At 41.3% G+C, this 21578-nt stretch overlaps 2 protein-coding genes and 5 non-coding genes across 12 annotated transcripts in view; 1 reads left to right on the top strand and 6 right to left on the bottom strand.

Moving 5' to 3' along the window:
* Positions 1 to 1590: 1590 nt before the first annotated feature.
* Positions 1591 to 7564, bottom strand: LOC121685312 (SPARC-like protein 1). 2 transcript variants are annotated; one of them, XM_042065764.1, is made up of 9 exons: positions 7101 to 7564; positions 6538 to 6641; positions 5649 to 5721; positions 5437 to 5548; positions 4717 to 4835; positions 4293 to 4447; positions 3391 to 3503; positions 2278 to 2372; positions 1591 to 1912 (listed from the first exon to the last, which is right to left on the bottom strand). In XM_042065764.1, exons 2-9 carry the CDS (start codon positions 6598 to 6600, stop codon positions 1860 to 1862), a joined length of 783 nt encoding a protein of 260 aa, XP_041921698.1. In that variant the 5' UTR covers positions 6601 to 6641; positions 7101 to 7564; the 3' UTR covers positions 1591 to 1859. The 2 variants fall into 2 exon arrangements, with proteins under 2 accessions (XP_041921698.1, XP_041921699.1); XM_042065765.1 differs by lacking the exon at positions 7101 to 7564 and adding an exon at positions 6843 to 7050.
* A 1464-nt stretch (positions 7565 to 9028) lies between these two features.
* The window catches only part of ccser2a (coiled-coil serine-rich protein 2a), a 61727-nt gene continuing 49177 nt past the window's right edge, over positions 9029 to 21578 (top strand). Inside the window, exon 1 of one of the 5 annotated variants that reach the window (XM_042065577.1) lies at positions 9029 to 9630. The gene's annotated coding sequence lies outside the window, so the exon portion shown is untranslated. The remainder of the gene's footprint in view (positions 9631 to 21578) is intronic. The other 4 variants (XM_042065580.1, XM_042065578.1, XM_042065576.1 and 1 more) reach the window with 4 other exon arrangements.
* trnat-ugu lies at positions 16216 to 16288 on the bottom strand. The gene has a single exon. It is a non-coding gene; the product is annotated as a tRNA-Thr (tRNA).
* Positions 16700 to 16772, bottom strand: trnat-ugu. Its single transcript has one exon. It is a non-coding gene; the product is annotated as a tRNA-Thr (tRNA).
* Positions 17882 to 17954, bottom strand: trnat-ugu. Its single transcript has one exon. It is a non-coding gene; the product is annotated as a tRNA-Thr (tRNA).
* trnat-ugu lies at positions 20382 to 20454 on the bottom strand. The gene has a single exon. It is a non-coding gene; the product is annotated as a tRNA-Thr (tRNA).
* Positions 21344 to 21416, bottom strand: trnat-ugu. Its single transcript has one exon. It is a non-coding gene; the product is annotated as a tRNA-Thr (tRNA).

Consider the following 21578-nt stretch of genomic DNA (forward strand, 5'->3'; position numbering starts at 1 on the left):
CTAACGTCTGGGAATATTGAAATATTTCAGACTCTCTTTTCTCCCTCTCCCCTCCAGTGCCACTAATACTCCCAACACACACACACACACACACACACACACACACACACACACACACACACACACACACACACACACACACACACAATCCTCAGGCAGAGAGGGCGAAGGGGAAGGCTAATTAGGCTCGAGATTTGAGCCAGATCCAGTGTACATCCCTGGCAAGGCGCTCACACCCTATTGATCTCTGGACTAAAAAAAGAAGCGCTCTTCTGCACTGCACACTGCTAGGCTTAATTAGAGACAATAAGAGCATAACACCCAGTCAGATTAGCAGGGCCGATATATGGACAGATATATAGCGGCGTGGAACAAGCCACAGACCAACAAAGATTTACTTAGGAACCACGAAAACAGGTCAAAGAGGTCAAGCACTTAATTATAATGCATTACATGCACTATGCAAGAAAATCAATTAGCCGAGTGCACACACAATCATGCACACACACACACACACACACAAACGCACACCTACAAATGCATAAATTCAGACATGCATACTCACAGATACACACATCCACCGACACACTTACACACACGTACATGCACACATGTAAACAAATGAGGCAGTTTCTCATCTGTGTTTATTTTGCACAGTAGTTAAAGAGTATATGAAATCAAGTCCAAGGGCTTCAGATTTGCAGGTTTGTGTTGTGTTCTACCCTGCCTGGTTCTGAATGCAGATGGGTTCCACCTCTGGTTCCCTCTGTTCTCTGTATTCTCTTGTTCTACACCACTTCTCTTTCCTCCCACCATCTCAACCTCACCACCTCCATTCTCATTCGCACCCTTCTACTCACCCCTTCTCTCCGTTTTGCCCTTTCTCCTCCACACTCATCACACATCCCTCTCTACCCTACTTTCTATCGTCCTCACACATCCCATCCCCCACTCTCTCCATCACTCTTTCTCAGTTTTGATCCATATTTCACACCTCACCACTCTTCCTTCCTCTCTCTCTCTCTCTGTTCCTCCCTCACCTTCTACTCTTCCTTCCTTCCTCTCTCTCTCTCTCTCTCTCTCTGTTCCTCCCTCGCCTTGTTGCTCCACTCATCCGTCTCTCGCCTCTTTGCCATTGTGCCTTTCATTCATCCTTTGTTTTATCCCTCACTCCTCTCTCTGGTCACGCATAGTTTTATCTCCCCCGTAGCTCCTTCATCATCTCTGCCTCTCCTCCCGGTTAAGCAATATCAATGCCTGTTGTTTTTTTTAGCATTCTTCTCTTTAGGGTTATTACTCCATCGCTCTATTTTTCTGTCACTCTCAAACCTCTTTTCTCTCTTTCTCTCTCTCTTTCTCTCTCTCTCTCTCTTTCTCCATCACTTCTGTGGTAATTGCCTGTGTGATCCATGGAATATGTCCTCTGTTTTTTTAATGAGTGCTATCTTTCTGATGCATTGCTTACACAAGCTCTGAGGAGAGACTTCAAATAAATAAATAAACTTCACACACACACACACACACACACACACACACAAACCAAAACACACACACACCCAACACAGCATGGCAGTAACTTAAAGGGCAATGTGGACAGCAGACGTTTATTGCATACAATTTTGTTATACAGATGAATGTATGGTGCTTTAGCAAAACAAATGGTATAATTACCAATTCTCAGTTTGTTTTACGACAGATTAACCACCAGGGGGTGGTGTGGTGCAGATCCCCTATCGTTGATTTCCCCCAGTGCTCGGACAGGTTGTTCATGCACCAGGGATCTCCCATGTAGACCACTGACCTCAGTTGACTTGGTTTTATACTTCATGAAGATGCGGCTTTTCATCTGTCACTCTGAATTAAAGATTGCTCTCAGTTGTAGGACATAACTTGCGAGAGCCCATCTTCATAGCTATGAAAGAGAAAGAAAAAAATGAAGGGGATCGGTTTGGCATGGTGTCTTACTGCCCCTGTACATTTATTAGTTTACACACTGGGGTGAAAATGATCTGAACTGAACTGGGGTGATGATGATAAGTCTAATACTTCACTCACTTTCATTATTTTATTCCAAGGTGCTCTAATATTGATTCTCTAATGGTAGAACAGATATATTGAACTGATCTCATAGTATATTCCTCATTAACTGAAATCTCGTTAATTTCCATGTGCAATTATTCATAGAGTTTATCTCTATGACCCTGCTCATGTAGCTGGACTAATGAGCGGTCAGCCCTCCACCTCTGCGTGTTGATGAGGAACCTGAGGGGCACTCACACATGTAACGGTGGAACCAGCCCTCGGAACCCCTCACCAGGCATGACGTCCACTCCCGCAGGGTCACCTTCTTGTTCCTGTTCTTGTCACATGATCTGGGGACGCCACCACACACTCATATAAAACAGACATAATACCAGCACTACAGATATGGACCCTTTCAAGAGAGTTCCATTATCAGCATCATAGTTGGCCCCACAAGACTTCCTTTTTAACATTCCATATGTTATCTTAATGCAGAGGAAGTAGATTGGGGCCCAAATAGAACGTGTAAGCATTGTTGTTGTTTTTATTGTTGAAAGGGTCTATATCTAGCGTACGCGACGTGTGCAAACAGAATGAGAGACAGAGATAGGGGGGGAGGGAAACGCAGGGGCACAGAGCTTGAAGGGCACGCGTAACATTAAACAGACGGGAGCCACAGTGGGCAATAAACATTATCATTGCTGTGGATGAGCTGACATTCAGATGAGAGAGGGAGAGAGAGAGAGATGGAGATAAAGAGAGAGTGATGGAGAGAGAGAGGGGAGGAATAGCAGAGGCACGCAGCTGGCAGGGGGTTTAAGACTGTAATACAGCAGTGTGTGCGGGTGGGAAAGTAATGACTGTCTATCCAAACTGCCTCCAAAAATGAGGGCGAGAGCCAAATGAAGGACATGAGAAAGACAGAGAGAGAGGCGTCTGACTGTGATCACCTAAAACTTTCAAAAAAGTATATGCAAAAAATGGATGTCTGCTAGTGTGTGTCTGTCTTTGCATGCTTGTTTGCGTATGCGATTGTGTCTCCATACATTAGCATGTGGGTCTGTCTCAGAAGTGGGTAGATGGAAACTTTTATTTAGCGGAAAGATGTACCAGTAGAGAGAGTAGAGACAGAGGAGAGGAGAGGAGACCAAGACAAGATGCCTGTAGACAATGACATACAGGTAAAATATGATAAATATACTGTAAGTTCATTGAGGCTACATACATATTTAGATGAAGATGCTTGTGTATGTGTGTTACAGTGTCTGAGTGAATGTTTGTGAAGCGGACAGACTTTGAGAAGATGTGCTGAAAAGAGTGAGAGAGCGAGAGTTACGGTAAGTGTATCTGTGTGTGTGTGTGTCTCACTGGAAGAATCTCTTGGCACAGTGCTCCAAAGGCATCCTCTTATAATACAGCTTCTTCAGGTCCCGCCGGCTCAACTTCCCATCCTGATTGCGGTCCAGAAGGACAAACCTCCGCTGGCCAAATGACCCAGGATGGACAGAGCAAAGAAAGAAGGATGAAAGACTGGAGAGGTGGCGCTAAGAGCTGGCCAATTCGACAGGTTAGCTATTAACGGATATCATTTCACAACAAGCGTAACATTTTCCTATTGAATAATTTAGTGATTATTGATTATTAGTGATACATGCTGCTATTTATATGTCTGCGTCTGAAATAAGGACAAACACAGGAAGGATGAAACATGAACTGGTCATCCTTAAATAAAATCACCTCGGGGGAGCTGCATTGATCAAAAGGTTTTCACTTCAAAGCTACCAGTGTGATGACATCAGCATGAGATAGTCAAGCCAGGAGAGAGAGGGTGGTTTTGCACCAGCACTTCATCATTTAGTGGTGTAATAATCCCATTAGTCCAGAAAGTTCCAGAGAATATGAGCACTGCAATACGGAGATGTGTCTGAACATGACATTCTGCCAATAGGACACGTGTCTGTCTATTACATATCTATCAACTTCTTTCACCATTTGAAGAGGTTGAGGACACTATCAGAGTAAGGTTGAGAAATATCTAATTCAATTTCAATTGAAATATGACTATAACCCCACTTTAACCTGCAGTTTCAGTTAAGGTGTTGCATTGTCATAAATAAAAGAAAACACATCATTTAAAAGTGAACCTGCTATGTTATTAATCACGATTTTCAGCAAGATTATTATGGAGCAGTTAGCCATCTGCTTCTGCTTCTCCATGCCCAGTCTTTGCTCTTGTGTGGGCGTGAGAATGTGTGATTCAGGGGGTTTACCTGGGCGAGCTGAGTGCGCGCTGTGTGGCTCAGGCAGCTCTGAGAGGGGGCTTTGGGGTCATAGCTCTCCCCCATACGGCTCAGGAGCAAGAACCAGTCCAGCAGCCGGTAGGGAAACTGACCAAACTCCTCATCTGTGCACTGAGCCCTGGGCACTGGGTAGAACACACACACACACACACACACACACACACACACACACACACACACACACACACACACACACTTTGAATGCTTTGATGTTCCATCAGAGCCTACAGTATTTAATGTGCACAATATACTCTTGAAATGCAGTCGGTTTATAGAGGTAAGAAAGATATGTCTTGGATTGGGACTGAAAGGGGGGCAAGGAATTTATTTTTGTTTATAGTGGGCTTTGTAACAAAACACATGTGTGTTGATGGGTGAGTGCATGTATAGTTACCCATACAAGGTCCAGGGTGAGCAAGACCAATGCGACGTTTCTTCCTACAGGCTTCTTTATGCAGCAGACACTCATTTCCGTAGGTCTTCCCCAAAACACTACACACTGGCACCCCCTGGCTGTAAATGTATGCAAGTACACAAATGTTAGAATTTCATCTGTCAAGGGGCCAGACACACTTCCTATGTCTGGAGAAAATGGCTTAAATGCAGCTTGGACTGAGGGCAGAGTTAGCTGAATTTAAATTTAATAGGAAATCCAGTGTCCTTTTCCAGCCAAGTTAAAAGTTGGTACAGAAAACTTTGATGAAGTACTCTTTTCAATGTATGGTCTGATTTTAGAGGTAATGCAGAGTGTTTTGTCCCTGTCTCCAAACATACCAGACCATTCCTCAGAACATGACTGAAGCAGGATGCAATGCATTTACATTGTTCTGCATTTTTATGAAATTCAAATTCAAAATGCTTTATTGGCATGACAAATAAGACATTCGTGTTGCCAAAGCAGACATACAATGTATGGAGGGAACATGGAATAAGACACTAAGTGTCTATGTGTAGACATAGACATAAGTGTACACTATAACACAGTATTTATATATATCACAGTATTTATCTCTCTTTCTCTCCAACTATCTGAACCTCTCTCTATTGTATAGGTGTGTGTGTGTGTGTGTGTGTGTGTGTGTGTGTGTGTGTGTGTGTGTGTGTGTGTTCTTACCGTGGACAAGCCTGAGGACACATACACCTTGGGATGAGATACTCTCCCTCCTCCACTACCTGACACCAGGATCCTACTGGACTGTGGCATTTCAGTAAGCCACACAATGTCTCTGGAGAGACACAGACAGAAAAGTCCGCTGTTTGCTCAAATATTATTCAGTGAGAAAGGCAACGGCTCCATTTTCAGTGGATGTTCATGCTACTTCTCACCTGGATCCACTCTGCCAAGGTATGGCTTTAACTTGTCCTCTGCTTGCCTCTGTCTCCGCTGTGCTCTACCTCCCTTTACACACACACACACACACACACACACACACACACAGACACACACACACAGACACACACAGACAGACAGACACACAGAGAGAGAGAGAGAGAGTGAGAGAGATACATTGCACCCACAGGCATGGGTACACATACAAAGCAGGAACATCCAAATCGGACATCATTCCACAGAGGGCTGTTGGAACAGGTGTTTGTAGTTTCATGCTGTTTTCACGATTTTCATGTCTATTTCAACATGTGCATGGGTTTTGATGTGTGTGTGTCTCTCTCTCTCTCTCTCTCTCTCTCTCTCTCTCTCTCTCTCTATCTCTCTCTATCTCTTTCTCTCTTTGTGTGTTTCCACTTCTCAAAACACCACCAAAAGACTTTGTAGTGAGATCCAGGTCACATGCCAAAGCCAAAGCCAAGTGTACCTCATTCTTATCAAAAACAGGTGTTATCTGATCTGACACACACACACAGACACACACACACACACACACACACACACACACACATACGCACACACATGCCTGCACAAGCATGCACACACACACACACACACACACACACACACACACACACACACACACACACACACACACACACACACACACACACACACAAAGCCCAGCCATGTCACAAGAGATTTCAATAAAAAATGTTGTTGGTAAAACCAAGAATCAAGCATTTTCAACAGGAAATTGCCTGGCAAAATTGACTGTTTTGGAAACAACTCCATACCCTAATGATTATTGTGCGCACATTAGTTATTTAGTTATTTGTTTTGCTGGAATTTTCTCTGCCATTTTATATCACAGCAGTTAGTGCTCACCGTGACCGTCCTGAGGTCAAACGTCAGCACCAACAGCAGGATCAGGTTGATGGGAACCAGCATGGTCCTGGACACAGCTCACACAGCCACGGGTCAGGACAAGTCTGAAAGCAAACCAGGACATTTACACACAGATAAGTTTAAAACTTTCACTCGCAATACATTTCACAACACAGTCTTACTGTTTCAAATGGACACATTCAGGCATCAAACTTATCTGACTAAACATTGATCAAAATGAATGACATGAGAAAAATGCTGAAAAAGAAAGCTTCCCTGTGCACTTGCTATGCAAGATAGATTACCTTTCGACTCGGACTATGATATATGTCTTCTCTCTCCTGTAGTTGAAATCAGTCTAATGAAATTCTGGTGTCACAGTATTTGAAGTTCCCATCTGTGCTTATGCGTTAGAGCCCCAGCGATAATATGTCTCTGTCATTAGGAAGTCATTAGTCTACATTACTCCAAAAGCAGGATAGAATTACATAGAGAAGCAAGTCAAGCATTGACAGGGCTAGTCATTCCTGGGCTGTTTCTTTAATTTCACTCGCAAGACTTACCAAGGGCTTCTCTTCTCTTCTTTCTTCTCCTCTGTCGTTATTCTTTCGTTTCTTTCTTTGGCAGCCAAGCAAATACCTTTTCTTTCAATCTCTCTCTCTCTCTCTCCCTCTCCTTTACCTACTCCTCCTCTTTGTGTGTTTTTACTGCCTTCTTTTACTGCATTCTTTTATTTGATCTGTCTATTTTTACACTCCTTCTCTTCCATCTGTCCATCAATCGTCGATCCTATATGGTCTTTAATACACTCTCAGTCCCATGATAGTTCCCTTTTTGATCCACTGCCTCACAGCTCAGGACACAAACAGCATTCAGGTTCTCTTATGACTTGTCATGACTGTCCTGGGTGTGTTTGTATGTTTTTTCTCTCTCTCTTTCTCTCTCTCCCCCTCTCTCTTTCTCTCTCTTGCTCTCTCTCTCTGTTCACTGTTTTCCACCCCCTGGAGGGATGATGGAATGGGATGCACTGGGTTTGGCAAAGGGGATGAGCCCATGTGTTTCCCCCTGACCCGTAAATCACCAGCGCTGTGGCTTAGTGCCAGGCTCAATGAGAACCAGTCTTCCTCAAGATACATCTTATACCCACCACCCACGACACCCCTCTTTCTCTTTCTGCATTTCTTTCCCTCTCTCTCTTTCCTCTCTTCTTTGCATCTCTGGCTTCCCCTGTCCCACAAAATAGAATATCAGTGCTCCATCATGTTCTGTGTTTATTGTATCTCTCTCTCTCTCTCTCTCTCTCTCTCTCACTGAAGGCCTATCAGCCTTCTGTTATATCTGCTCTCCTCTGAACATACTAACACAGATCTTATCTCACCAGAGGCTGTATTGGACCTTCACAGCAAATAGCGCACAGTGAGAGTGGAGGGTTTTTACCTGTACTGTTTACTACGCTAAAGTGCTACAAGCCAGGCAATTACGTCACGTTCACGCATACACCTTGAGCAGTCCAAGCCAAATGGATAGTGGCACTAGCAACATTTACACAGGCAAATATGCCACTTATTAATTATATTGTTTTCTCAGGAAAACAATGCTTCATTATCTTCATTATCATTATGAGATGGGATTAACCTGAGAATTGGAATACACAGAACGGTTTAAATACACTGTCAAAACAATTTGAATTATTCTCTCTAGAATTTAAAAGTGATAACCCTCGCAGGCCTTGATAACAGCCAAAAATACCAGTGGGATATAAGTAACTTAACAGTGCCATCTAGTGGCCATAGGTTAATTCAGTTGACGTAAAACAGCTCTAATTCTCACAAACCAGGGGACACCAAAAGGGTTTGAAATATGCATGTTTGTATTTCCAATTTTAAACTAGGACATGTGACTTTTCTGGACCTTTTTGTATCTTATTTTCATGTTGGAAGTCACTGGCTAAAAGCTCTCGGGTTTCCTCACTGGATTAAATTTTCATGGTGTTGGTTGAAGTTCTTGAAGTTAACTGAGGTGGAAACATTCTCTCCTCATTGTGTGTGTGTGTGTGTGTGTGTGTGTGTGTGTGTGTGTGTGTGTGTGTGTGTGTGTGTGTATGTGTGTGTGTGTGTATGTGTGTGTGCTTAATGTCCTGTTTCTTTAGTCCAGACGATGAGAGGAATTATTATGTTCCCCTGATAAAGTCCCTATCCTTATTCTACTGAGTATAAGTCTAGTCGTCAGACTTTGTTGCAAGGGCCTTGATAGGTTTTAATGGATTATTAGATTACTGATTTGTTCTCTTTTTGAATAAAATAAACAAGCAGACAGTTCATTGAACAATCATATAGGCCCTGACATGATGAAGCAGCTTTGTTTGATCCATAAGCTTCACATGCGTCTTGATAGTTAGGCTATGCCTATGTTTCCTGAACCTGAATAATGAAAAAAGACATATCTGGCTACTCTAAATATGTATCTCCTACGTGCACACCATTGCACAGCTCGCGCGCACGCTCTGAATGGGGACTTTTGAGAAACGTTTGACGTCACATATCAGCTGCACAGTGCTCGTGAGTATGGATGGAAGGGGGAGGAGGGAAAGAGCACGGGGCACTCAAACTACACAGTGAGGGAGTGTGTTGTTTTTCTTCTACGTCCGTTATTTTTGTTGCTTTTATGTCCCAGTTTTTGAAACAACGCGGCTTTGATTCAAACCAACGTTTCGAATAACTGTGTTCCTCACCGCGGGGGCGAGATGTTCTGTTTTGATGCTTTAATTTGATAACTCAGCCTCTGACTCCCAGGTGATTTTTGAACGCTCCTCCCTGGAGGACCGCTAACTGGAGGATGTTGGAATGGATTTTGATAGAACTGTCTTTAATGTCGACAAGCCTTGCTGATTTTGCACCCGTAAAACATCTTATATTGTTAAACTGAATATTGGCTTGGACTTAAGTGGAACATTAGGCTACTGGTCGTTTGACTCGAAGATTAACTGGTCCCGTTTCCGAACATCATACGGCGGGCTTCCAAGAGGATTATCATTCACACTCGATAACGTAGCCTATGCAGCACTGAAGACAACTTTACAAGGCATGAATAAAGGTAACATCATTCTACTATAGGCTACTATTAAATGGCAATAATCTCGGCAAATAGGCTGGTCTGCGATTTTAGGTGTGATAAAGTTTGCCAGTCTGATAGTTCCTCAGATATTCTGGATTTGCTGTGTGCAGTGGCAAAATATGGTACATTTTGTATTGTAGGCTATGCTACAAGACCATACACAGTGCAGTTTCTTTGTAGGCTATACAATAAAGTTACAACTGATTAACCCACGCGAATGACACTGAATGAAACAGTGTCTGTCTTAGAATGGAAACAAAAAGTAACATTAGCACATCCACTTTTTTCCTGTGCTGCAGGGGAATAACATCGTAACAACTCTGTAACTAAAACAGTATGCTATTCCACTACTCATTTGTTCCTCGGCGGGTTCTATTTTAGTGTCATAGCCTTGTTTACGGGTGACCATGAAGTCATTCTCCACTCATGAGAACCTACATTTTGTCGAACAGGTGGTAGGCTACACTTTGCAGAGCACTGCTCTTAGCTACAACGCCGGTCTAAAGCAGTAGCCATACTGTGTTGACTTTGGAACCAACCTAGACTTGCGCCAGACACGTTTCTGACTCGTGCATTGCCGCTACAGTTACGTTAGTCATATTTACTTCCTTCCAGTGCATCTCAGCGCCTCCAGCACATGGACTGTAGTCTGTCTGCTCAGCCATGCAGAAGATGATGGCGGATGTGCTTTATGCAACGTGAACGGCCTTCGGGTATCTGATGTAGGCCTACGTGATTCAAGAATATGCTATTTACTCAACTGTAGAAACATGTACACAATAGCCTATCGAAGTTTATTTGCATAATAGGCTAGATTAATTTATAGCCTAAATGAAACCAGATGTATTCAAGCACTTGCACCTGCTATGTTGCAGATACCGGTAGTTGCCGAAGTTTATAAAAACAACTTATAGACCGAGCCGGTGACAAATTGACACATCAAGACGTAAAGCCTATGGAATATGACATCACTTAAATGTTATCAGTTGCCTACATCCTCATGGCCAGTATTGAGCACTGATGAATTTAATGCTGTTGATGGAGAATGATGGATTGCTGGGTTGGCAGTGCCAAGGTAGGTGAATTTGCCTGGTGGGCTTTCAACTGCTCCATAATAAGACTATTGTCCTGTCCCAGCTGAGTCAATAAGCGTTCTGGGTTGTGTGGCTTGCATTGGCCTACTGTAGATCCAGGCCCTGCACTTTCTCCAATATTCTTGCTGGACAACAAATGTCCCCCATGCTGGGATAAATAGTGTTATATCTTCTGGCTGCTGTGAAAAAAAATGATTCAATCAAACTCACAGTGAACACTTGAAATGTGTATGGGTGTTTTTTTTTTTAGTGGAAACTGTGGAAGGTATGTGCTTAGTTTAGTTATGTCCCATTTGTGAGTCTAGACACATTCCAATCATATCCTCAGAGATGTGATTCGGCTCAACTGGTACCACCCAGATGGTGTGTTTGTCATCAAGTGCAACTGGTGATGGCCGATAGACATGGGACGAAAGATTAATGACCCAGACAGTTCTAAATATCACATTCACAAGTGTAAGCATAAACCCATGAGAGACTGGGTGCGATTATTTTAGCTGTGGGAGTGTGCAAGTGTATGTGTTTATATGTAAACGTGTGTGTGTGTGTGTGTGTATACTATGTGGGTGCATGTGTTTAGGGTCCTGACAGCTGTATAGCTCCCTCTTTAGTGTCTTCAACATGGTTTGTATATTTACACCTTAATTCTGGGTACACAACAGCTGACCCGTCTGGACTCAAGGGCTGCTAGTGACCCCCACCCTCACCCCACCCTCACCCCACCCCATACCCCCCCTCTCAACTGTCTGTCTGTCCATGTAAGCCTGGCCCACACACTCTGCATTGTGCAGCACTACATTGGGGAGGCACATTCCTCTTGTTGCTGGTGCTGGCAGTTCCTGTACCAAAGCTGCCCACTTGATAAAATTCCATCGCTGAACCAATGCCACCAGGAAGGAACCCATTCCAGAATGCCAGCCTAGGTCACATTACTTACTTGCTTCTGTTGTGTTGGGTAGGTAGTGGGTGTGTTAAGCCCCACTGACCTGTTTTGCTATGGACTGAATACTGAAGCCATGTGATGAAGGACTGAGTAGCTGAAAAGCGTCATTTTGACATTGATTTTAATAACCACATACACATAGCTTTGAGTGCAGGAAGTACCACAGAGGGCTCCATGCCAGGCTATAGTGTGTCCAGACTCCAGTGTCCATGTCTCCTGCTGGTGCTGTGGCGACATGTTAAATGATATCAGCTCTTTTGCGTATTATGTCAGTGATTTGCATCTCACTGTTGCGAGCTTTCACCACATATCTGCATGCTCGTCTCATAAACACAAGCATAAAGACATTTACTCACACACGGCAAAATATGAAATGGTATTACATTTGTTTTCTGGCCCCGTACAAACTTTGGAAGTTGAGGTATCCTCATTCAATATGCAACATTTCTAGACTTTTATCTCATGTCTGATTGTAATATAGTATCATGCTGTAGTGTCACACACCATTTTCCTCTCCTTCTATCCATTTCTCCCTGAGTCTCTCTCTCTCTATCTCTCCCTACCTATCCCTCTCTCTTCCTCGACCCCACCCTCACATCTTCATTATCAGTAAATGTGTCTGACCTCTAAGTGTCTTAACGCTTTCAGGCTTCTGGCTGGCCTTCTCCTTTGGGAGAGCCACATCAAGCTCCGTTTCCATTTCTTAGCCCATGAAGCAGCCAGTAATAGGCATTTGAGTTCAGGCAGATGTCCTTGAAGGTGAAAGAATGGCCTCACAACTCACAGGACATGCACACAAATACGCAGTCTCTCTTTCTCTCTATCTCTCTCTCGCTCTCTCTCTTTCGGTCACACACACACACACACACACACACACACACACAGTCCTGTGGTGAAAGCTGGTTTTCTCTCCTGGCCTCTCCCATGTTGCTGGGTGGCAGTGAATCTAAATATAGCCTCACTTATCAATGACAGGCATGCCTACGGCTGTCCGGGGTCTGGCTTTAGAGGTGTCACGAAAGCACTCTGTGTGTGAGCCAAGGCCATGTGGCTCTATATGTATTAATCTCACAACAGATTTTACAGACAGCCCATTAGTTCCTTTGGAGTAAGGGAGGGGATCAGATAAGAGGCAATCTACTGCTGTGAATTATTGTGTGTGTGTGTGTGTGTGTGTGTGTGTGTGTGTGTTTGTTTGTTTGTTTGTGCGTGTGTTTGTGTGTACAAACCAAGTGTCTGAATGTTATTGGCGTGTGAGTGTTATCACAAATGTGTCATACAATCGATGTTCATTGCTCACTATCTGATTGTTCATTACTCAGTCTTCCAGGGGAAACGTAGACTCAGATAACCATCATATTTGGAAACTTTATACTACGTTCTAGTTTGACTGCTCCAATTAAGTATTTCATGTGTCACATTTTATGTGTTTTCTCTTTGTAAAACTATTTAACTACTGGAAATGTGAATGTTACCAGAGTGAATGTAGTGTGCTTACTAAAGCACCCTTTCCTCCTTTTTTAGTCCATTTGTTTACTCTCCTTATATGAGTCACTATCTGACATGATGATAGACTGTTCTATATGTACAGTCTATGGACATGATCATCACTGAGATATTGGATTTGAATTTAACACATTTTAATGTTTTACAGGCTTCTTTTTTAGACCTTTCTTGTCAGGTCCTAGCTGCTAGTGTTGACAGAGCACCTGTGTGTGAGCTAATCTTGTGTTTCTCAGGGTAAACTCACTGCTGGGAAATGTGATTAGGAGTTTCACTGTGTTTGTTTACAGGATTAATAATTAGCAGGTCCTGACACCTTAAGTCAATACAGTTTACGACATGTTCCCATATGTCCTTTGTGTGAATGTTTATTTGTTTGGGGTTAAAGTGTTTACTGTTATTTGGGGAGAAGATTGTAGTTCATGAGTTTGTTATAGTGCACAGAATGTCTTAACATCTATAAATATAACATAAATAGGTGGTATACATATGTACTGGGTCTCAACTAAAAGGGCAAATTAGACTGTGTTTAAGACTACAGGTACCAGCCTGCATGGGGCCCTTTTGTCTGTTCAGTGCACTGATGTGCGTGATCCACCATTTTGGCTGTGGCTCTGTGCATGGAACAGGCATATGTGGACTGGACAGTGGACTTAGCTCCATCTGTTCAGCTGCAGTTTCCTGCTGTTTCCCTCTGTCTCCCAGACAGTTCTAACACACTCAGATAGACTCTGTAAGGTGAATTAAAGATAGATATAAGTAAAAGTAATACGTGTGTGTGTGTGTGTGTGTGTGTGTGTGTGTGTGTGTGTGTGTGTGTGTGTGTATGGTATTTTGAACATGTTGCTATTCAGTTTAAGATCTGACTGTAATCTTCTTGTAAAGATTGAGCTTGCATCACTGACTAATTAGATGAGTCATAGTGGGTTTCTTTCATTTTAAATGTTGTGTTGAGGGTTTCACAAAGACATTATGGGGAAAGCCCGGTAATTACCCACATTGAAACATTACAAAATTGAGCTACTCCTGACTTCAGCTACTTAAAAGCTTATTAACTGTTATTTGTTTGTACTAGTAAAACAACTAGGTTGGTTTGTTTGCACAAGCACAAGCATAAGCACAAGCAGGGCCTAACTGTCATAACAGCAAACAGGCCTTGTTTGTTTGGAGATCCACATAGGCCTTGTTATCACAGCCCAATCACCATGTGACCATTTGTATCACCTGTCTTTTAATACCGGGGCGTGGCTCTCAGCAGGATGTCAGCAGACCATGACACCTAAAGCTGGCAGACCTCTTATCTTGCTCAGTGATGCCATATGAACCTGTTTAAAGAGATGGAAATGACTTTTCAAATGGCCCGGGCTCTTTGCATAACCAGTTTCTCAAGTCTTTTGTTGGCAGCATTAAAAGCATTGGGTTCCCCCAAGACTGACACAGTGAATGTGCCCCCTCAGGCAAGGGAGATTGTGTTTTTGTAATCTCTCATAATGTAGAGTTGGTTGTCTGTGTAAGGCCAGTGGGCTGAGCCTTTGAAGTCATCCGATAAATGATGCCGTTTCTAGGAGGAAGCGTACCTAGAGGGCAGGTTTGATGGCTTAATCCGCTATTCACCCATTTCACTGTGTGCATTTGTTTCCTCATGGTAAAGCTGTTTTTGTGGTGAGTTTAGTGAGCACATTTGCTTTAAGCCAGAGTGCAGTTTGGATGAACTTTTGTGGTAAAACACTCAGAGCTGCTTGGGGGTTCGCTGTCAGAAAATTGTTAAGGGTTGTCTGCTGTTGTAGACGTTCTACATTTAGCCTATTGTTACATAGCTGCCCTTTCCCCCCCTGTTTTGCCCTCAGCACCATTATATATCTGTGTCAGGATATGCTTTGCTAATGCTTTGTTCATGAACAATTGATCTTTTTGTAAATTTGATGCATTCAAGGAGCATCGCTCGAAACCATTGTTTACTAGGATCTCATATGAATGATAACCAAGAGGAGTTTCTGAGGCTAGGCTCATGCTCAAAAATGTCATCACCAGCAGTATAGTCAAACTACACTACACTTTTGCAAGACAGTGATGAGGCTGAGTAATTCCTTGATTGTTTGGCATTAGCTTCGCTTGGGAGTTCAGCTAAGCTTGAGAGATTGTGAAATTGTGAGATTTGGTGGGCCAAGGGTCCACCCTCCTCCTTGCCACCCCCTTATGGAGCTGGGCCAATTCTTCTTGGGAGGTACATTAACAACTCCAAGTGAAAAGAGATGAACATAGTGAAGAAGGGTAGTTAAACCTTACTAGGCCTTGGCTATGTATCTTTTTATGTTGCTCTGGTTGTTAATGGACTCTAGATAGATTGCTTGTATAAGGATGATGAAGTATTAGTTGTAAATGCTACAGTTTCTGATGATCTTTACAGACTTTACTTATATTTTTCACTAAGATTAGTAAAACTTTGATGGATTCTACATAACCAGCTGAAATGTATAAATGTAGCCGTGCCGATATTTTTGATGACATGGAGGCTTCTGATGTGTTGAGGTGATGCCCCATACATTTTTCTTGAAAATCTTTATTACATAATGTGTGTGCTATTACCACCTAAACTAATCAAATGATTTGCCTTTTGAAATGACTCATTACTGATGTAATTGCAGATCATGTCCAGACATTACATCCATTTTCCAAAGGGATTTTTCTTCCGCCACCAACATTGACCCTGTGATAACATACCCACTTTAGTGGACGATTATTGAACAGATATTAAGTTAGGATGAGTCATAATGGGATGTCAGCATTTGATTGTGCCATTCTGCTCTTCTTGAGTCTTTTCCACTCAAATGAATTTAGTTCCACTCAGACTTTGGCTGTCAGCCCAGGGTCTTCTCCGAAGGGAGTTAAGAGTGCTGGGAAGTTGTTGCTTCCTGCCAGGTTTGCATTTAAATGGCCCTTCTCATTATGGACATCTTTATTTTATATCTCATTAATATTCCTTATATATTTCTCTCATTATGACAAAAATCTTTTGTTATTGTTAGGCCCCAGCGAGAATTGAACTCGCGACCCCTGGTTTACAAGACCAGTGCTCTAACCACTGAGCTATGAGGCCTTGCCGGAATCTATGCAGGTAGCCTTTGCATTTAAGAGACACACCTTTGGTAGGCTCCACACCTAGTACCCATAGCAATGACAATCAGGAATGAAGAATAAACAATGCAGGTCTATTCCTCCAGCTTGTCCAGAACTGCTTATGTCTAGAACAGCTATGCCTTGGATCTGTCTCTGTATATATACAGTATATTTCTTTCCAGAATAGGACATCTATTTATTTTTTGGGTGACCTCAAAGAACATACATTTTCATCTGCTGATATGTCCAAGATCCAAGGTCCACCATTCAAGATCAGGGTTTGTTATTAGTGTCAGGTTTGGGGGTATGCTGAATTTGTTGTCAGAACTTATATTCAGCCGATGACCTTGATGAATGTTGTGTCTTCTGACAGCAAAAGCATTGGATGATTAGGCCCCAGCGAGAATTGAACTCGCGACCCCTGGTTTACAAGACCAGTGCTCTAACCACTGAGCTATGAGGCCATGCCTGGCATAGGAGTGTTAACCTCTACATCTAAACATGCATAGCTTGGGTAGGCTCCACCCCCGTCTCCATTTGGCTAATGGGCAACGACAAAGACATTTTTTCATTTCTGACGAAACTGTAAGTACAAGGTTTTATGCCATGCCAGCCATTGTTTGCCAGTGTTTGTACAGTCTTGGCTCTGCAAATGGAAAATAAAACGACGCCGATATAGCCATACACTGAAATAGCAATTCAATAATTTGCTTCGAAGCAACTCATGTAATTTGATTGGCTATTAAGCCCAAATATAAACTTTTTGCAAAATCACAAACTGCAGGGTATAAGGTGAAATGTGAACAGCAAGCTAGGGTAACTAGTGAAGCACAGTTATCTATGGCTTTCCTTTCCAACAATAGAACATTGTCAATTGATCTTATCTCATAGAATGTTGTTAATTTACAATTAGGCTAAACTCACAAATTACACAGTCCGAAATGTGAAGGTTATTACCCTCATGACACCAGGTTTACAAGACAGGGGTGAATAAAAGTATCTATTTAATAAAGGAACTTTGTGCAGTTCTATATGAATCAAGTTTTCTTCACATCTCTCTTGTATTGCATTTGATACAAGTACAACACAGCCAAGCCGCTAGCTTGTATACATCATTACTTTAGTGAATATCTGGACAACACAGAGCATAGGTGTTTTTGACATCATGTCAAAATGGCTGTTTCTTCATATTCGGTTGCCGTTTCTAAGTCATTTTTGGATGTTTTAAACAAAACAAAAAAATCCACATAGTACCTTTAAACCTGGAAAAGGATGAAAGTCAAAGACATTTGCCTATGACTTTCTTCTCCCAACATAGAACATTATTAATTATCTCAGAATGTTTGTAAAAAGAATTTTAGGAACTGTAACTGGTGTTTTGACTGATTTTGAAAGATTTTGACTGAAGCATACGTTTCGCTGATTGATTTACTGTTAAGACAGGATCAGGTTGGATATGATTGAAATCCAATTCAGGATAGCTGATGGCAGTGTTACATCACTTGTTGGGGGCTGTCCCTTCAGTGTTTGTGCCATTCATTTACATTTACACCAGTCCAAAAGGCAGGTCATCAGGCCCCAGCGAGAATTGAACTCGCGACCCCTGGTTTACAAGACCAGTGCTCTAACCACTGAGCTATAGGGCCTTGCCGTGTACTCATATGGTAACCTTCACATTTAATAGACACACGCCTTGCTTGTAGATTCCACACCCATGACAATTTGGCTGATGACGATAAGGACAAACAAGTGTTTTTTCATTACTAACATAACTGTAAGCACAATCTTTTATGTAAAGCCAATTCTTGATTGTCTCTGTCATTGAGTCCTCTGTCTAGCTGTCCATTCTGTGTATGCACTCAAAATCGCTTTAGTGTTTGTAGTCCTAGCTTTGTGAATGGGAAATAAAGTGGCTCTGGTGCAGCCATATGCTATTCCAGCCAGTTGATATGTTGCTTCAGGATCAGGATCACAGAAGGGAGGGGTGTAATTTGATTGGCTGTTGAGCTCAAATATCAACAGCTCTGTCTCTGTCCAAAATCGCAGACTAGACAAGTAGAATGCTCAACCACTGAAAGACAGTTATGGGTCTCTTTTCCATAAATAAAATAAAAAACGTAAGTCGTTATATTTCAGAAAGTTTAAAAAAAAAGTGAAATATTGGTGCCCTCAAGATTTTTGACCAATGTTGAAATTTCACTGGGTAATAAACTATTTTTAATCTAGGACCGGGTTGGACTTGTCTGAATTCCAGGATATAGGATTATCACTAGTGTTAACTAAACAGCAGCAGTGCTACTTTGCTGGGTATGGACTGTCCACTGGCAAGTCTGTGTGTGCATAGTTCATATTTGGGTGGATGACAAATAAGCCTGAAAAAAGGAATTTAAAAAAACGTCAAATATCATCCCTAAAAAGTGTTTATATGTGTTGCTGTATCTCTAAACTTGACTAATATACATTTAAAAAAAAAAAAAAAAAAAAAAAAAAAAAGTGAAATATATATTTATATGTCAATTTGTCATGTTAGTGCCTAAAATTGTCATATGGTGTGACGTGAAAATAATTTGAAATAAAATGAAAATTAGATACTTTTTTCTACTTTAATTTATGTCACTGTACATTTTAATCACGTTTGCTTTGATTTGCAACATTTCCTAGTGAATATTTAGAAGAAAAACCTAAAATTTAACAAGTTATTTTGTCAAGGTGGAGAATGCTCCTAAGTGTAACTAGATATTTTAGCTTAATTCTGATATTTCTTGTAAGAACTCACTCAAAATTCTTGAGGTTCTTGCAGATACCATTTCCTTTGTGTGCTATTGATGTTTTAATGATTTTTCAATTATAAAGTCTTTTTTGTGACATTATTTAATGTCACACCAAATTACATGGTGTCACGCCATATGATGAACTGCACCACTCCACCATGTGTCAGAGCAAAACAGGGTTTTTAATGACAATAAAATCATTAACAATGAATTTTGAAGTCACTGTATGAATGGTGTATGCGTGTAACAGCAAAATAGATGAAAGTTTAGTATTTATTTTTTAAACTTACATGGCATGGTAACATAAAAGAAAAAAGTATGAGAAATATGAATTGTACAGATACATTTTTTCCCAATTATCACAGATTTAACAAAAAAACATATAATATCTGAATTTAAAACATGTTTTTACAAGAACTTTTATGTAAAAATGCAATTTGGTCATAGGGTGTGACAGAAATGTCATATTGTGTGACTTGAAAAAAGCTGTCACACCATATGATGCAGCGTCACACTATATGATATTTTGACAGTTAAGCTAATTTTCTAGACAGTTAAATACAGCTAACTATTATTTAGCATGCAACTGACCACATGGCAGCAGTGCTTTTTAAGAATTCATGAAGAATATTTGTGGAAAATAGCTACTTTTTAGGCAAATGATGTCACACCATAAGACACTAAAATTTGGCCACGATTGATGATGTCCAATTCAAAGCTTTTTATATAAAAATCTAAAAAGCAGAACTCACCTCTTGACCATGCCAATTACTCCTGACATTCTATTGTTACTTCCTGATTAAGCAGGGTCCTCTTCACAATAATAATGTCCAAATGAATGCCCGGTCAAAATATACAATATAGTGTCACGCCATATGACAACCATTTTATGGACAAAATATATTTGATTATAACTTAGTTGGACAGCATGCATAAACATCAAAACTTTCTGTGGTTGTAAAAAACATCCAATTATTTTATATGCATGATAAAACTTTAAAGTAATTATACTTTTTATGGATATACACTCTTTTTAGGAAGTTCGCACACATGGTGGACAGTCACACCATATGACATTTTTTATGTTTGGATGATTATTTTAAGTCAAAAGTGAAATACAAATCCAATAAATTTAATATGACAGAACTTGAACCTACCAGACCTACAACATTTCCATATCAATTCTTAACAATTGCCATTTTTTATAAGTGTGTGACACATGGACAGTCTGAATTCTGCTATTTGTCATCTACCCATTTACAGTTTGACAGGTGCATAACAGTCCAAAATTTGCCATTCAGCAGGCCCCAGCGAGAATTGAACTCGCGACCCCTGGTTTACAAGACCAGTGCTCTAACCACTGAGCTATAGGGCCTTGCCATGTAAGGTTGTGGTAACCTTCACATTTAATAGACACACCTTGCTTGTAGCTTCCACACCCCTGACAATTTGGCTGATGACGATAAGGACAAACAAGTTGTTTTCATTGCTAACATAACTGTGGGCACAACCTCTTATGTAAAGCCAATTCTTGATTGGCTCTGTCATTGAGTCCTCTGTCTAGCTGTCCATTCTGTGTATGCACTCAAAATCGCTTTAGTGTTTGTAGTCCTAGCTTTGTGAATGGGAAATAAAGTGGCTCTGGTGCAGCCATATGCTATTCCAGCCAGTTGATATGTTGCTTCAGGATCAGGATCACAGAAGGGAGGGGTGTAATTTGATTGGCTGTTGAGCTCAAATATCAACAGCTCTGCCTCTGTCCAAAATCGCAGACTAGACAAGTAGAATGCTCAACCACTTAACCCTTAAAGGTGTAGGTTTTTGAACGTTCTAAGTTCCGCAACAATTGAAGGTTCTAAAATTCTATGTTGAATTCAATGAACCCAGATATTCTTTAGAACGTTCATTTCTCAACATTCCGTACTCCTTTAAAGGTTAAAGACAGTTTTGGGTCTCTTTTCCATAAATAAAATAAAAAACATAAGTCGTTATATTTCAGGAAGTTTAAAAAAAAAGTGAAATATTGGTGCCCTCAAGATTTTTGACCAATGTTGAAATTTCACTGGGTGATAAACTATTTTTAATCTAGGACCGGGTTGGACTTGTCTGAATTCCAGGATATAGGATTATCACTAGTGTTAACTAAACAGCAGCAGTGCTACTTTGCTGGGTATGGACTGTCCACTGGCAAGTCTGTGTGTGCATAGTTCATATTTACAGTTTGACAGGTGCAGTATTTAACAGTCCAAAATGTGCCATTCAGCAGGCCCCAGCGAGAATTGAACTCGCGACCCCTGGTTTACAAGACCAGTGCTCTAACCACTGAGCTATAGGGCCTTGCCATATAATGTTGTGGTAACCTTCACATTTAATAGACACACCATGCTTGTAGCTTCCACACCCCTGACAATTTGGCTGATGACGATAAGGACAAACAAGTTGTTTTCATTACTAACATAACTGTGGGCACAACCTCTTATGTAAAGCCAATGTTTTGAT

This window comes from Alosa sapidissima, chromosome 16 (genome assembly GCF_018492685.1).
Source record: "Alosa sapidissima isolate fAloSap1 chromosome 16, fAloSap1.pri, whole genome shotgun sequence".
Taxonomy (NCBI): Eukaryota; Metazoa; Chordata; class Actinopteri; order Clupeiformes; family Clupeidae; genus Alosa; species Alosa sapidissima.